This window comes from Ailuropoda melanoleuca, chromosome 5 (genome assembly GCF_002007445.2).
Source record: "Ailuropoda melanoleuca isolate Jingjing chromosome 5, ASM200744v2, whole genome shotgun sequence".
Taxonomy (NCBI): domain Eukaryota; kingdom Metazoa; phylum Chordata; class Mammalia; order Carnivora; family Ursidae; genus Ailuropoda; species Ailuropoda melanoleuca.
Genome location: NC_048222.1, coordinates 27,198,707 through 27,213,420, shown reverse-complemented (window position 1 = coordinate 27,213,420; position 14,714 = coordinate 27,198,707). Strand labels below are relative to the sequence as shown.

General features: G+C 54.3%; 2 protein-coding genes across 9 annotated transcripts; one reads left to right on the top strand and one right to left on the bottom strand.

The window, feature by feature from the left end:
• Positions 1-453: 453 nt before the first annotated feature.
• On the bottom strand, positions 454-10,432 carry PPT2 (palmitoyl-protein thioesterase 2). Of its 8 annotated transcripts, none has more exons than XM_019810341.2 (11): positions 10,364-10,432; positions 9,294-9,812; positions 8,469-8,559; positions 6,100-6,315; positions 5,695-5,848; positions 5,148-5,243; positions 4,953-5,060; positions 4,351-4,434; positions 4,147-4,231; positions 1,444-1,498; positions 454-1,263 (listed from the first exon to the last, which is right to left on the bottom strand). In XM_019810341.2, the coding sequence occupies exons 3-11, from the start codon at positions 8,487-8,489 to the stop codon at positions 1,120-1,122; spliced, it is 963 nt and encodes a 320-aa protein (XP_019665900.1). In that variant the 5' UTR covers positions 8,490-8,559; positions 9,294-9,812; positions 10,364-10,432; the 3' UTR covers positions 454-1,119. The 8 variants fall into 8 exon arrangements, with proteins under 8 accessions (XP_019665900.1, XP_019665902.1, XP_034516399.1 ...); XM_019810343.2 differs by having other exon boundaries at positions 6,100-6,293; XM_034660508.1 differs by lacking the exon at positions 9,294-9,812 and having other exon boundaries at positions 10,364-10,378.
• Positions 8,970-12,696, top strand: PRRT1 (proline rich transmembrane protein 1). The gene is made up of 4 exons (XM_019810346.2): positions 8,970-9,123; positions 10,032-10,585; positions 11,263-11,448; positions 11,590-12,696. The coding sequence occupies exons 1-4, from the start codon at positions 9,105-9,107 to the stop codon at positions 11,764-11,766; spliced, it is 936 nt and encodes a 311-aa protein (XP_019665905.2). The 5' UTR covers positions 8,970-9,104; the 3' UTR covers positions 11,767-12,696.
• The last annotated feature ends 2,018 nt before the right edge of the window (positions 12,697-14,714 follow it).

The window sequence follows — 14,714 nt, the reverse complement described above, 5'->3', positions numbered from 1 at the left end:
GTCAGCCACCGCCCCCCATGTGAGAGTAGACAGGGCCCTATTGTCTCCACCAAAATTCCTTCTTTCAAGGAAGAGGCGGCTCATTGTCCAGCCCCTCACCCAACTGTGGCCTACAAAGGTCGAAAAGGGGTGCAACGAATGCCCACCCTGACCCTTAGCCCCTCGTCTAGCCTGGGGGTGGCAGGCGCATTCCACCCATGAGGCTAGGGCACAAACCACTGGAGGCCTGGGCTCAGCCCCCCAAGCTTAGGCTAGGACAGGAAGAGAATTGTCCTCTGCAGGAAAGAACCCACAGAGAACCAGGAACCCACACAGAATGGGCATTTAGAGAGCGGAAACACCAAGGGGGTCCCACCCCAGACCAGGCATCCGGGCACCCAGACTGCGGACTCTCCATCCCCACCCTCCTTGGGTAGCCAGGTCCCCCTCACCTGGAAATGAGCCAAGCCACACTGAGGAAATGGAACTTTATTTCCATTAATACAGGGTTAACACCCATTCAATGGTAGCTAAAAGAGGGGCTGGGGCCTCAAAGAAACTAGGCTCCCAGGGGGTACCCCAACACTGAACATAGGGACTGGGGGATCCCCAAACCTGAGATGGGCCTCACGGGCCATAGATATTCCCCAACACTGACATTTCTAGAACGGAACTGTCCCCATAGGGGAGCCTCAGAACCCCACTCTCATGGGTAGTCCTTCCTGGGAATTGGGAGGGCTAAGGAAAAGGGAACATGGGGAGAACAGAAGCTAAAAATGACCTGAGTGGCCTAGAAGGAGACCCCTGTAGTGGGCAGGGGCTGGGTTCTCCTTCTGTGCAGCCAGAGACACAGCAGCAGCAGCAGCACGAGCAGCCACAAGTTAAAAACCTGGTTTCTCTCTTCCCAACCTCGGCCTTGGGAGGGTGAGAGAGCACGAGCAAACCCCAGACCTGAGGTGGGGAGACCAGGATTTGTCATGTACAGAGGATAAGAGGAAGGGGTCCTGGGAGCCCTGGTTGGTACGGGCAGTGTGGGAGCAATGGGGTGGTCACAGGCACACCAGAGCCTGACATCTGCTTTCCAAGGCCACCACTTGTTCTCTGGGCTGGGGAGTTCCTGGGGGATCCCCGAGGACATCCTCAGGAGAGCCAAGGTTCAATGCAGGTCTCATATAGGGTACGGTTGGAGTGCCAGGCCGTGTGGGAGATCCCAGCCATCGGACACCTCACTATGGCTCCCCGGGCCAAGAGGGTCTTCAAGCCAAAAGAATCCCGCAGATAAACCTTCAAGGTGGGTGAAGGGTCACAGAAGACAGACAGAGAGACAAAATGAGTTCCTGCTGGTGTCCGAGGTCCCCTCCCCACAGAGTGAACCCTTCCGCTCTCAAGGGCCGGGGGCAGGGAGGGCTAAAGACTAAGGTGGGACAGTGCATGAAGAAGGGGCAGTAATCCCAGGGGGCTCACCGCTTGCTCCTCCATCTCCAGGACCGTTTCATTTGCGTCATAGAAACCAAAGAAGCTACAAAGAGATGGAGGGTGGGCAGGGGAGGGGGTTATCAGGAGAGCTGGAGAAAAGCAAGGTAGGCTAGCAGACTTCAGAAACTCATGGCAGCAAGGAAGACACTCAAAATACTTAACTGGATATCATGTACCTCGTGAGGTGATACACTGGGGCTACAGCATGGCTTTTGCAGAGTCCCATCAAAAATGCATAACCTGAACCTTCTCCTGAGGAGACAGCCGGCAAACCCCAACTGAGGGACATTCTCTAGAACGGCTGGACCATACACCTCAAAAACTTCAATGTCAGAGACAAAGACAGAGGAAGTATTCCAGAAAAAAAAGACTCAGAGACATGACAAGTAAATGCGACTCGTGATCCCAGCCTGGATCTTGCAATGGATTTCTTTTTTCCCTATGAGAACTGGAAAATCTTTGAATCAGGTCTACAGAGTACCCTATCCATGTTAAGTTCCTGACTTCGATAACTGTATCGTGGCTATGTAAGGAACGTCCTACACGCAAGAAAGACACTGACATACTGAAGTTTTAGGCATAAAGAGACCTCATGTCTACAACCTACTCTCAAACGGTTTATACCGCGTATATATATTCAGAGAGAACGGATGAGGGCATAAATATGGCAAAATGTTAACAATTAGAAAATCTAGGTGAATACGTAAGATTGTTTTTGTAATACTTTGCTAACTTATTAAGTATGAAATTATTCCAAAATAAAAAGGTTTTAAAATTTTCAAAAGTAATATTTAACTGACATGGGCCATGAGTGGGCGCTGGCCAGAAAGAAAAAACACTCGTAGTGTTAATTCCAATAAGCTAGGGCATCAAAGAGAGGCCGCTACCCTAACTTTAGAGCATCAACAAAGGCTTCCCAGTGAGGACTCCCCTAGGGAAGGCTGTGCCCCAGGCAAATGAAGAGCAGGAGCAAAGGTACAGAAGCCAGGCACAGCCAGGTGCGCAGGGGGAGCTGGCTGGAGGCCTGGAGGCCCTACTGAGGGGCTGCATTTCACCAGGTGAGCAGCGGGGGCACACAGACCTGGATTTGAACTCCAGCTCTGCTGCAGGCTCCCAAACGTGTGTGGCTGAGCCAGTACTGATTCTTTGTCCTAGATGAGAATCTTTCCCTTGCAGAGGGGAAGTGAAACCCCGTGTTTCAGTTAGATAGCCTGACTTCACCAGTTACTGACTTTGTGAGGATTAAATAAGGTTTATTTGACAAGTGCTTAGAACAGTGATGTGGCACATAAAAGGTGCTCTATAACTGAACTATTACTATCTTCATAGGGTTGTGGAGGTAAAATGAGATAGAATAAATCCCATCCCATGGAGTCCCATGACTCCTTCACTTAAAACCCTCCAATGCCATCCGATCTCATTCAAAATAAAAAGTCAAGGGCCATGGTTGCCAGAGCTGGGGGGAAGCAGGGTTGGGGAGTTAATATTTAATGGCTATGGAGTTTCAGTTTGGGAAGAAAAAAAAAGTTCCAGAGATGGATGGTGGTGATGGTTACACAAGAATGTCAGTGTGCTTAATGCCACGGAAATGTACACTTAAAATGGTAAGTTTTCTGTTATGTATATGTTAGGGGGAAAAAAAAATCAAGGGCCTCACTGCCCTACAAAGGCTCCACATCACTGGCTCCCCACTACCCCTTTCATCTCTCCCACCCTCTCCCCAGCTCCCCGCGCTCTAGCCTCACTGGCCTTATTCCTCACACCTGCCCCAGGACCTTCATAGATGCTACTCCTTCCCGAGTCATTCTCCCCCCAGATTGTTTCACAGCTCCTTCCTTCACTTCCTTAAGTTTCTACTCAAATGGCAACTCTTCCAGGACTTGTCTGGCCACTGTCTGACATAGGCTCCAGTCACCTTCCAATCCCTTCCCCTGCCTTGTCTTATCACCACCTGACATAAATATTTACATTTATTACCCGTCTCCTACACTACTAGATGGTAAGCTACGTAATAGCAGGGGCACTCCTCTTTCATTTACCGCTGCATCCCAGTGGCCCAGAACAGTGCCTGGGCATACATACAGTGTTCAATAAATATTTGTGGACGACTAAAGTAGCTTAGGTGACATTACAGATCACTCGTGATGATCTGCAACAGAGGCCCACACATAGCACGATGGAGCCATGGCTTTTCCTGAGGAACAGGATGGAGCAGGCGGGGCTGGAGGCTATTACGGAAGTCCAGGTATGTAAAAGAGGTGGTAGGAACATAAAATGGCATGGAACTATACACACGCGTCCTACTAATGACAAGTCCCTGGTTTTGAGATTGTGCTGTAGTTATATAGGGTGCAATCACGGGGGGACCCAGGACCTCTCTAAACTATCTTTGCAACTTCCTGTGACTCTGTAATTATCTGAAAGTTAAAAGTTTTTACAAAGCAGGGGTTTAGGGATGGAGAGAAAGCAAAATCTGCAGGACTTGGTGACTGGTGGATACAAGGAGTTGAGGGATGACAACTCCCATGTTTTGGTCTTAAGTGACAGGATACATGGAGGGTGGGGCATGAAGTGAACAGTGGGAGGTACAGGCCAGTTTCAGGCGTGAGATAAAAATTGCTGGGGGGTTGGGGGATGTCCTTAGTCAATCTTCAGGGTGTATCGAGCACTGTCACCACAGTCCCTTATTACCTAGACTGCCAGGGGGTAATAACACCATCATCAGGGCCCCCAATCAGCACCAGGCGGCCCACACGAAGAAAGTTCTTCCTCCACGCTGAAGAGGGGGAAGAAAAGAGCTTGAGTCAGTCACAGGGGTCAGGCCAGGTTGGAGAGGGAAACATAGGGGGTCAGAGAGGCACAAAATGCGACCCAGGTAGGAGCCCAGGATCTCACCAGTGGCATTGGGATGATCTCTTTCCCCATTGATCAGAGCCAGGAAGCTACTGGCATTGAGGTACAAGTCATCATGGTGGGGGTCTAGGTACAAACAGCAGTTAGAAACATAGAGAAGCAGGGAAAAGAGGCAAGACCAGAGGCCAGAAGGCCAATCAGGAGACTACAATAATAGACAAGGTGAATACTAACAGTAATGATAATAATAACTGTAAACACAAAAGCAAACACCTTTATCCAGCACTTAGGATGTCAGGTACTGTTCAAAGTACATTACATTCATTAATGTATTTAATCTTCACAACCCCCTATAGTGTAGATACTATATTATTATTTTACAGATAAGGAAAACAGTCACAACCAAATATTTACTACCTGGCCTTTTAAAGAAAAGTTTGCTGGCCCCTGCCCCAGACTATAGTCTGAAGCAATAAGGTAAGACACATGAAGTGTTCTGAACAGTGCCTATCCACATAGTAAGTGCTCAATACATCTAAGTTATCTGCAGCCTCACTGCCACTGGGTATGGCACACAGGGAGCAGCAGGCCCTACCCCCAGGGCGCCCTCTCCACGCAGACCCCAGTCTGGCCTCCCTACTCACCGTGCCAGTAGTTGCAGATGGAGAATTCCTGGCCCCAGGGGCTATAGCAGATCCGGTAGAGGTTAGACCTCATGGAGGTAGGGAAGAGCCACTTCAAATAGTCCGTATCTGGCAAGAGAACAGCAGTGTCCAGTGGCCCCAAACCTGTGTCCCCAAAACTCAGGACCCCCTATGGAGCCCACCATCCCCACTCACCTCCATACTGTCCCATTTGTGGAGAGGAGAGAGAGATGAAGGAATCCACATTGTGCTCATCCATGACAGAGAGCAGGGCCCGGCACACCAGACCTCCTGGAGGCAGAATGCCACATTAGGCTAGGACTTAGTGACAGCCAGGCCAACAGCCTCCCCGCTCCCCCCCTCACTTGTCCGTAAGGAGACTGAGGCCCAGAGAAAGCAGGTACATCCTGTGGCAAAAGGTTACACGTCGTGTAAGTGACAGAGCCGGAATTAGATTCTGGGTCTTCTGACTCTAACTGTAGGGTACTTTTTACTGCTGCATTATCCCTATGTCCAAGAACCATGGGTAATGGCAAAAGGGGACAGCAGTGCAGGGAGCCTCCTCTCACTGAGGACACAGAGATAAGACCCAGGTGCTGAGGGAAGTCAGGAAAGTAGGGCTCAGGTACTAGGGCTCTGGCTGGAGAAACAGGATTCAGGAAAGGGGACGCTAGGAAGTGTCCCTCAGATTGGGATCAAGCCTCGGATAGAGCTTAGACGTTGGGATGGGGAGGGCGCCTACCCTGCGAGTAGCAGATGAGATGCACCCCCTCAGGGGCCTTTGCCATGATGGGGGCCACAGCCTCTCCAAACCCTTGCACCTGCTCCCACAAGGGTCGCAAGCTCTCTCTCCCATCGAAGAGATCGAGCACTGTCACCACAGTCCCAGGGTGTGTCTGTGGGAAGGGGGCAATGCTGCACCAGGGCACGGACTATGAAGCCCCTCCACTCCGCCCCCTGGCCAGCGTCCATATGCCTCCTGCGCCCTGCCAGCACCAGGGATCTCACCCCTCGACTCTCCCAACGCCAGCACCCGCTCCTCTAGGAACTGAGCAGGCCCGGAAGGGCAGCTTTCAGTTCCCCACTCTCCTTCCCCCGTCACTACAGACGCCTCCAACGTCCCACAACCGGGTGTCCCCTGCCAGACCTCGTTGATGTATTCCAGCAGGTGGCGGAAGCTGTATGAGCTGTCAAAGAGCCCGTGCACCACGATGACCGGTTTGTAGGAAGCGCGATGGGGCGCGGGGGCTGCGGGCAGCAGCAGCGGCGGCAGGAAAGGCAACAGGAGCAGGATCCCCGCCGGGGGGAGCCGCAGCCCCCCAAGGCCGAGCATGCTCCCGCCTGAGAAGGGGGCGATGAGGGCCTGTGAGAGAGATGACAACACACTCTCCCCTCGGAGCAGACGCCTGGCAATCAAGACTCCCCCACCCCCACCCGTGTTCACACTAGGTCCAGGTCACAAAATAGCCTACTTTGAACTTACTACAGGGCTGTAGGGAAACACACACCCCCTACACGTAGACTCACCGACGCGCACCCGAAACCCCGCCCCCAATCAGCGTGGACTGAGTCCCTAGGCCCAGGATCTTCCTAATGCATCATCCCAGTCATGCACGACCCTGGGTTTTGCAAGAAAGACTCCTGAGCAGCAACGCAGGCTCCTGGAGAACGCAAGCTCCCACCTGGCCTAGGTCCGTGAGCCTGGCTCCGCCTACTGTTTACTTCTCCCTAAACTGGAACCCGCGGGGGGGAGAGGAAGGGTGTACGAAGAGCGCGCGCAGGGGAATGACGGATGGGAGAGGGGAGGCTGCTAGGGGTCGCGCTTCGCCGTCACGTCCGGGGCTTTCCCCGGCAACCATGCCCGCGTCCCCTGTAACGCAGGCCCGGACCGGAGGGGCAATGGAATATTCCACTGCATTACGGGAGCGGGGGAGGAAATAGGCAGAGCGATCCATTTAGACCCGTGGGGAGAGGAAGAAGCGGCAAACATATCCTGGGAATCGAGAGGAGGCAAGCCCAGGCGCCCTGCTGCACCAGTGACCCGAGGGTCCGATTTCCTGGCCTTGATTCGCCCCATTTCCCAATTCAGGCGTCCGGCTCGGCGGCGGAACAGGAGTTCTCTTTCCCCCAGGGTTGGGGGGGGGGGCGCTGGGGAATAGACTGGGGAAAGGCAGTCCTCCGCATTTCGTCCGGATCGGGGCTGAAGCCTGCCCAGGCGGACCCCACCCCACCCCTGCCCGCCCGCCGGCCGGCCGGCCCCAGGTCAGCGTCTTACAACTCTTCATTATGAAGTGCGTGTAGTGCCCTTGTCTCCAGGGACGCGAAGAGTCCTCGAGGCCCCTCGAGCTAAAAGTGCAGCCTGGCCCAGTTTCTCCTGGCCTACTCTACTCGGCTCCGGGTGTACGACCCACCTCCAAGGGGCGGAGGGCCCCTGGGGCAGCGCTGACTCACGCTCGCGTGGTTTCCACCAGTCTTTCAACTTGAGGGACCCCCACAATCTGCCCTTAGCTGGGAGCACCTGTGGGCGGCTTCCGACGCAGAACTCGCACCGCATCCAGACTTCCGAGCTCCAGGCGTCCCGCACCTCTGCCTGGGACCCCTTCCCGATACCTAGGTGGGCTTTTACTTAGCATTTAAAGGCGTTTCTCTTGAGGAAAAAGGATTTTGTAGCTTATCTGAATCCCTCGCTCTAGTCACAAGGTCTTTGCAGGCCTAAAGTCTCTCAATAAAACCGATTTGTGCCCCGAGGTGTGTGATGTGAGGATGGGCTGGCTGTAGGGGGTCAGGAGCTCACGCAAACGCCTTGGAAACCAGAACGACTAGTTTGGGGCCGTGACCTAAATGTCTAGAGCCTGGGACTGGTCCAGGCGAAGGCCTCAGCTATGTAGCCTCCGTTTGGACGCGGAGGGGAAGGACACAGCCCGGGAGGGCGACTGCCTCAGGCGGGGGGGATGGGAAGTACTAATCTGAAGGTGGAGGCGAGGGGGGGGGGTTAATGATTCCCCGACTGTGTTTTTGCAAAAAGCCCAACTCCTGTCAAGTCTCGGTAGACTCCCTACCTTCACCTTTCCTCCCCATGTAAGTGCTCCCAAGATACAGTGAACAGATAAAAAGACCGCAATTAGAGCTGCGCTCCGACCTCCACCCCCCTACTTCCCCCCCTCCGCCACCCTTCCCCCACTCCTGTTTATTCAGGAGGTGGCATTGCGTCGTGGCAGGGGTGGTGGGTGGCTGGGTGGGATTTTTAAAAATGGATCTGAGCACTGATGCGCCCAGGAACTCTAAGAAGCCCAATTATCAAAGGGGGAAAGGGAGACCAAGCACATGTTCCCAAAACAGAGTTGCCATAAATGTGCTGATCCACCCCTCCTTCTCCCAAAGTGCTCAGCTCCTTCACCCTAGAGGAAAAGGTATCTTTGCATCCCCCAAGCTTCCTCTCTGTCCTCCCACCCCCACTCCCCCAGCCACAGGCCCGACTCCCACTCAACCACTATAGACCCAAGCCCCCGACTTTACCTGCAGTTCACCCCAGGCCATAACCCAGGCAACTCTTCAGGCCATCGCAGGTCTCAACTCTGCAGTTCTCTCTCATACACAGTTATCTTTCCTAAAGTGGGGGAAAGTAGAGCTGAGGATTTGGAAGAAGATCCTGAGAACTTGCAGGGACTCTGAGGGAAGCTGAGGAGGGGGCCCCTGACTAGGGTGAACCAGATCCCGTGGGGACTGGGGTATTGAATCCACTGAGCACCTGCTCATTTCCTCCCACAATGTAATCACTACAGCCGGTCTTAGAGGGGAAGACTCTAGAGAGTTCTCCCTCCCTCCTTCCTTCCCTTAGTTCCACCCGCCTTGCCTGGTCTTGCTTGCCTCCCTGTTTCCATGACAACTCCAAGGGAGCCCAAACTGGGGGCTTGAGTGCCAGGGTGAGAGGAGGAGAGACGGAGTGAGGGTACCTCGGAAACTCTCCCCCTCCCTCTCCTCGGTCCCTTTAAGCTCCCCCCCCTCCCTGCACTCCCTCCGCCCCCCGCCTGCTGTCTTCATCTCTCCATCTCTGTGCTGCTGCCGGCTGCGCAATCCGCACACCAAGACTCCGACGCCAGCCAGGGACCCCGACTCCCGCGACAGGGACCCTGTCCCAGCAAGACCACAGGCATGTCATCGGAAAAGTCAGGTAAAAAACAACAACAAAACCTGCCCTTTCCACCATCTCCAGACTCTTCCCCCCCATCCTTGGCCCCAACCCCCTCCCTCCCTTACCCCTCCCTGGGGGGGATGATTCTGTTTCATTCCCCTTCTGTCCAGCTCTCAACCCCCATCCCCCTTCTCTTTCTATATCCCCACCTTCTCTTCCTTTCCTCCTTCCAATCTCGCCTCGTCCCCTTGCCAACAACATGGAAAGGGGACAGGTTGAAAGGGTGAAGGAAGTACAAGAGTGGCCTAGCATCAGTCAGGTACTGCAGGGATAGCATCACTGGGAGTGACAGATGGACAGATGACACTGGCTTGCATGGAGACATCCAGTAGAGATATATAAAGATATGATCAGATGGAGGTTGTCAGGGGAGTAAAATCCAGAAGACCATTCTTTATCTGCCCTAAAAGAGGTAGTGGGATTCCCAGAGGGGCTAGGGCACCACTTCCCAGGGCAAGAAGGCAGAGTGGAATATGTCATCCTACATGTGTTTATACAACTGTCGAATTGAGCACATGTTAACACAGTGTTGCGTGTCTACACATGTGCACACACAGGACTAGCTCAGATGGGCAAGCCCCGGGGCAGCCATAGCTTGGGTGGCAGGTGAAAGCTTCGGGCACGTTGCTGAAGATGGAGAAGAGTGGAGGAGAGTTGCGACCTCAAAACTAGATTGAAAGAAAGAAGGGGGGGGGTGGAAACACAGCCTAGATACAACCCCTTTCCTGCCCCAAGTACAAGAGATGGCTTCTCACCCATCTCCTCTGTCTCTCCCATTATTTTTCTCCATCCCTGGCCCTCTGTGTCTCCCCCTACCCCCTTCCTTATCTCTTCTCTGCCTGTCTTGTCTCTGTCCCTGTACCTTCTCCTCTGCTCACCACCCCCAGGGCTCTCAGACTCAGTCCCTCACACCTCTCCACCACCCTATTCCCCCCCCCCCTTTACTGCCCCCCCGCCGCCGGCCGAACCCCCCGCCCCACCCCCACAGGCAGCCCCCTCCTCTCACCATCACCACCACCACCACTACCACCAGTCCGGGACCGCCACCCTCCCGCGCTTAGGGGCAGGTGGCCTGGCTTCTTCCGCCGCCACTGCTCAGCGCGGTCCCTCATCTTCCGCCACCCTGCCACGGCCACCACATCACGCGCCGCCCGGCCCGGCCGCCGGGGCGCCCCCACCCGGCTGCGCTACCTTGCCCCGCATGCCACCCGACCCTTACCTGCAGGAGACTCGCTTCGAAGGCCCACTGCCCCCGCCGCCGCCAGCCGCCGCAGCTCCGCCCCCGCCGGCGCCCTCTCATACTGCCCAGGCTCCGGGCTTCGTGGTGCCCACGCACACCGGGGCGGTAGGCACGCTGCCACTGGGGGGCTACGTAGCCCCCGGCTACCCCTTACAGCTGCAGCCTTGCACTGCCTACGTGCCGGTTTACCCGGTGGGCACGGTGAGTACAGGGCGGACCGGGCCCGGGAGGAAGGGGTGGGGACACCCTGGGGGCTGGTGGGATAAAGAAACGGGGCCAGGGGACCGGGCAGGTTCCTAGGACAAGGCCTAGAGAGGGGAGGGACTGAGGAAAGGCTAAGGAACGTGTGTGTGTGTGTGTGTGTGTGTGTGTGGTGTGGTGTGTGGGTTGGGAGGGAGGAGGATCTGGCAGTCAGTTGGGGTCAGAGATCAGGGTCTGGGAAGGGGAACGGAGCGCAGAAGCCCAGAGGAGGTTTGAAAGAAGGAAAAGAGGGAGGGGGAGAAGAAATGAAACCTGGGGACCAAGGAGGAGAAGGGAGAAGAAACCTGGAACTGACTTGAGTAGGGAAGGCCAGGCAGATATTTGGGGAGAAGAAACAAGACCTGAAGTGAGCCCGGGCAGCACTGGTGAGGCCATACCTTATGGGGAGGGAGTGTGGGAACCGCTAAGAATATAGGGTAATGACAGCAATGAAGAGAAGAGAGGGACCTACGTAGAATTTATGGGTGTCCCGGAAAGGTAGTGGATAAGTTCCTTTGAGAAGCAACGTGCAAAAATGATGCTTTAAAAAACCACTCTGCCAGACGCAGGATGTTGGTGGGCTCAGAGAGGATAGGAATGACGTCCTCTGTCCTCTCCCTGCAACCTTTCCTCCACAGCCCTATACAGGCGGGACCCCGGGGGGAACTGGAGTAACTTCCACGCTCCCCCCGCCGCCCCAGGGCCCAGGGTTGGCCCTGCTGGAGCCGAGGCGCCCGCCGCACGACTACATGCCCATCGCGGTGCTGACCACCATCTGCTGCTTCTGGCCAACAGGCATCATCGCCATCTTCAAGGCAGTGCAGGTGGAAGGGGAGTCGAGGGCAGCGTCTGGGAAGGGCAGCCTCACTCGGTTTTTCTTAATCTAACGGAGTGCTGGATGTTCTGGGGAGCATCTCAGAGGGTGCAGCAGCTCTGATCCTCCTTCTTCCGCCCTTCCCCCGCAGGTGCGCACGGCCTTGGCCCGCGGAGACATGGTGTCTGCCGAGATCGCTTCACGCGAGGCCCGGAACTTCTCCTTCATCTCCCTGGCGGTGGGCATCGCAGCAATGGTGCTCTGTACTATCCTCACCGTAGTCATCATCATCGCCGCGCAGCACCACGACAACTACTGGGATCCGTAAGGACTCACCCGGCCCGGCCCCACCCCGCGCCCCTCAACCTCCCAAGCGCGCTCTGCAGCCACGCCGCGGATCCAGTGGGTGCCCCGCACACCTGCCTCTGGGGCCACCAAATTTCGATACATCCTAAACTCGGCCTTCACGGAACTTATCGCCTTGCGGGCACGCTCCGAATCCAGTTCCTCAGGAACCCCGAAAAAAAACCCACCCCCAGAAATACTACTTCCCGGGATCCCCGCCAAATGCCCGGCCCTCAGTCACTCCAGTCCCCCTCCGCCCCTAAATGCAGCGCCCCCAGCCAGGCACCTTCGTTCTCCGCTCCCCAGCCGGTGACGGATCCCAAAGCCCCGCCTCCTCTGTAGGCTCCGCCCCGGCTCCGACAAACCCCGCCTCCAGGTCGGCAGGCTCCGCCTTCTTCTTCGTCCCCGCGGGGTGATTCAGTCCAGTGATTGGGTTGTGGCGGTAAGCCTCGCCCTAGACTGACAGACTCTTCCCCTTTCTCCTGGCGCAGGGACCTAGCCCCGAGGTAGCCACCTCCCCACGCTCTCTCGTTTTTTCGTAGTACAGTTTTGTCTCCTCCAGCCCGGTCTCTTCCTATTTTCTTGCTAATCCCAGAACCTCTACTTTTGGTATTTTTGGAATGAGATTTGGGAGGTTCCCAGGTTAGAACCTTTCACCCTGGGATGACGAAAGTCCCCGTTCTCTGTAAATATTCCCTTCCACCTATCCCAACCAGTGGGCAGCTGGGCAGAAGGTAACCCAGGGTACGGATCTCCCCACGTCGGGAGGAACCAGCCCGCTCCCCGCTCCCCTCGGCAGTCCCCACCTTGTTCTGATTTGTGTGTGAGTGTGTGTGTGAATTTCTGAAAGAATATTAAAGAGACTAAGTGGATTTATCACCCGCAATTTCGAAGACTGCAGCCTTGCAAAGACCCTCCTCTTTTGTTTGCTCCTTTTACCTCCCCTCAGCTTCCCTTCCAAGGGAAAGAGAGATAAAAGAAAACTGACAGAGACAAAAGTGGAAGGAAAAGATCTCCAAGACACCAGAAAGACAGACACAACTATGGGGGCTGGGGACAGGGCGGGTCTCCTTAGGAATCCCACCAGGGAGATCTGGTATGCGATCCATTCTAGGTAGGGGTTTCTTTCCCTAGCACATTTTCCACTTTCTACTAAACTGGGCTTAGGGCTTTGGAGAGAGGATTTATAAGTAGACCCAAGTATCTAGCCCCAGAACTCCAGGAAATCAGGAGAAAAGAACAGACTATTCTGAAGAAGTTGGTCAGGAACAGGGTGACAGGAAACGATGCCAACTGCCTACAGCTATTCCTGCCTTCAGGCCAGAGGGTGGCAAACAACTTGGATTAGAGCCCTACATGGTTTGTTGCACGTGTATAGGCAAGGGAGCAGAGTGCTATGGGAGGCCATCTCAGTCCACTCAGGTTGCTATAACAAAAATACTGTCGACTGGGTGGCTTATAAGCAACAGAAATTTATTTCTCACAGTTCTGGAGGCTGGAAGTCTGAGAGCATAGCCTAGTCGGGTGAGGGCCCTCTTCTGAGTTACAGACTTCTCATTGTATCCTTACTTGTTGGAAGGGGCAAGGGAGCGCTGTAGGGGTCTCTTTTATAAGAAGCACTAATTCCGTTCATGAGAGCTCCACCCTCTTGACCCAAGCACCTCCCAAAGACCCCACCTCCTAATGCCATCAAATTGTGCATTACAATTTCAGCATAGGAATTTTGGAGGGAGCACAAACATTCAGATCACAGCAGAGTCCCAGGGAGGAGGGCACTAGGCTCACAAAGGCCAGCTGGAGCTAGTTGCCCTTTCCTACCCTGAGGTCAGCCAGGAGGCCTCTGGTCAGGTGGGGACAGTGCATAAGCAGTGGACTCGGTATCTTCATCTGTACACCTGCAGGCCAGGGTTCTATGCTGAATTTGTGCATTCATACAACGTGCAGACACCATGCAGGGTGCTGGCGAGACATCTGCTGAAACGATGGATGTGAATGCTGACCTCATGGGGTTTATGATCTAGAAGGAAATCCATGCACCAGGACAGGAGATCTGGGAGGAGGGATGGGATGGAGTATGGAAATCGTGGGCTCTCCTTGGGAGGTTTCAGATTTTATGTGGTTTGCTCACCAAACAGCTCGAAAAAGAATTCACATTTGCAGCTTCCCCTTCCTCACCACCTACTCACTACCCCCTTAAATAAGTATTGTCAGGGATATGTCTGTGTCTCTCTTTTTTTCATACCCACAATTTCTTAACCCCCCCTTTTTTTAAATTTCTTAACCCTTTAAAATATGCTTCCACTCCCTACTCTACAGAAACTGCTCTCTCAAATCGTACCCAATGACCAGAAGTTACCAGGAACCAAAATCAATGCTATTTGCATAGCGTGGGCACACTGCCTCTCTGAACCCTCTTCTGTCTGTCCCTTGACCCTAGATTCTCCAGTTCTCCTGGTTCAGGGACATGTTATCTTTCCCGCCTCTACTTCTGCACATACTTCTAATCATCCCCCCTCCTCCTCTCCTCTCTTGTTTCCTCCTCGCCTTCCCTAAGTGTCTGCCTCTAGATTTTTTCCTTTTCTGAGATTTTTCCCTTGAAAATCTCATCTACTCCAAACTCGGATATCATTTCTAACTAAATGTTTCTCGGCCATAGACCGAATGTTTGTCTTCTCCCCCAGATTCATATGTTGAAATCTAATCCTAGTGTGATGGTGGGGTCTTTGGGGGGTGATTAGGTCACGAAGACAGACCCTCGTGAATGGGCTTAGTGCCCTTATAAAAGAGACCCCAGAGAGCTCCCTTGCCCCTTCTACCACATGAGGACACAGGGAGAAGATAACCTTCTATGTACCAGACGGGGCTCTCACCTTATACCAAATCTGCCAGCACCTGGATCTTGGACTTCCCAGTCTCCAGAACTATGAGAAA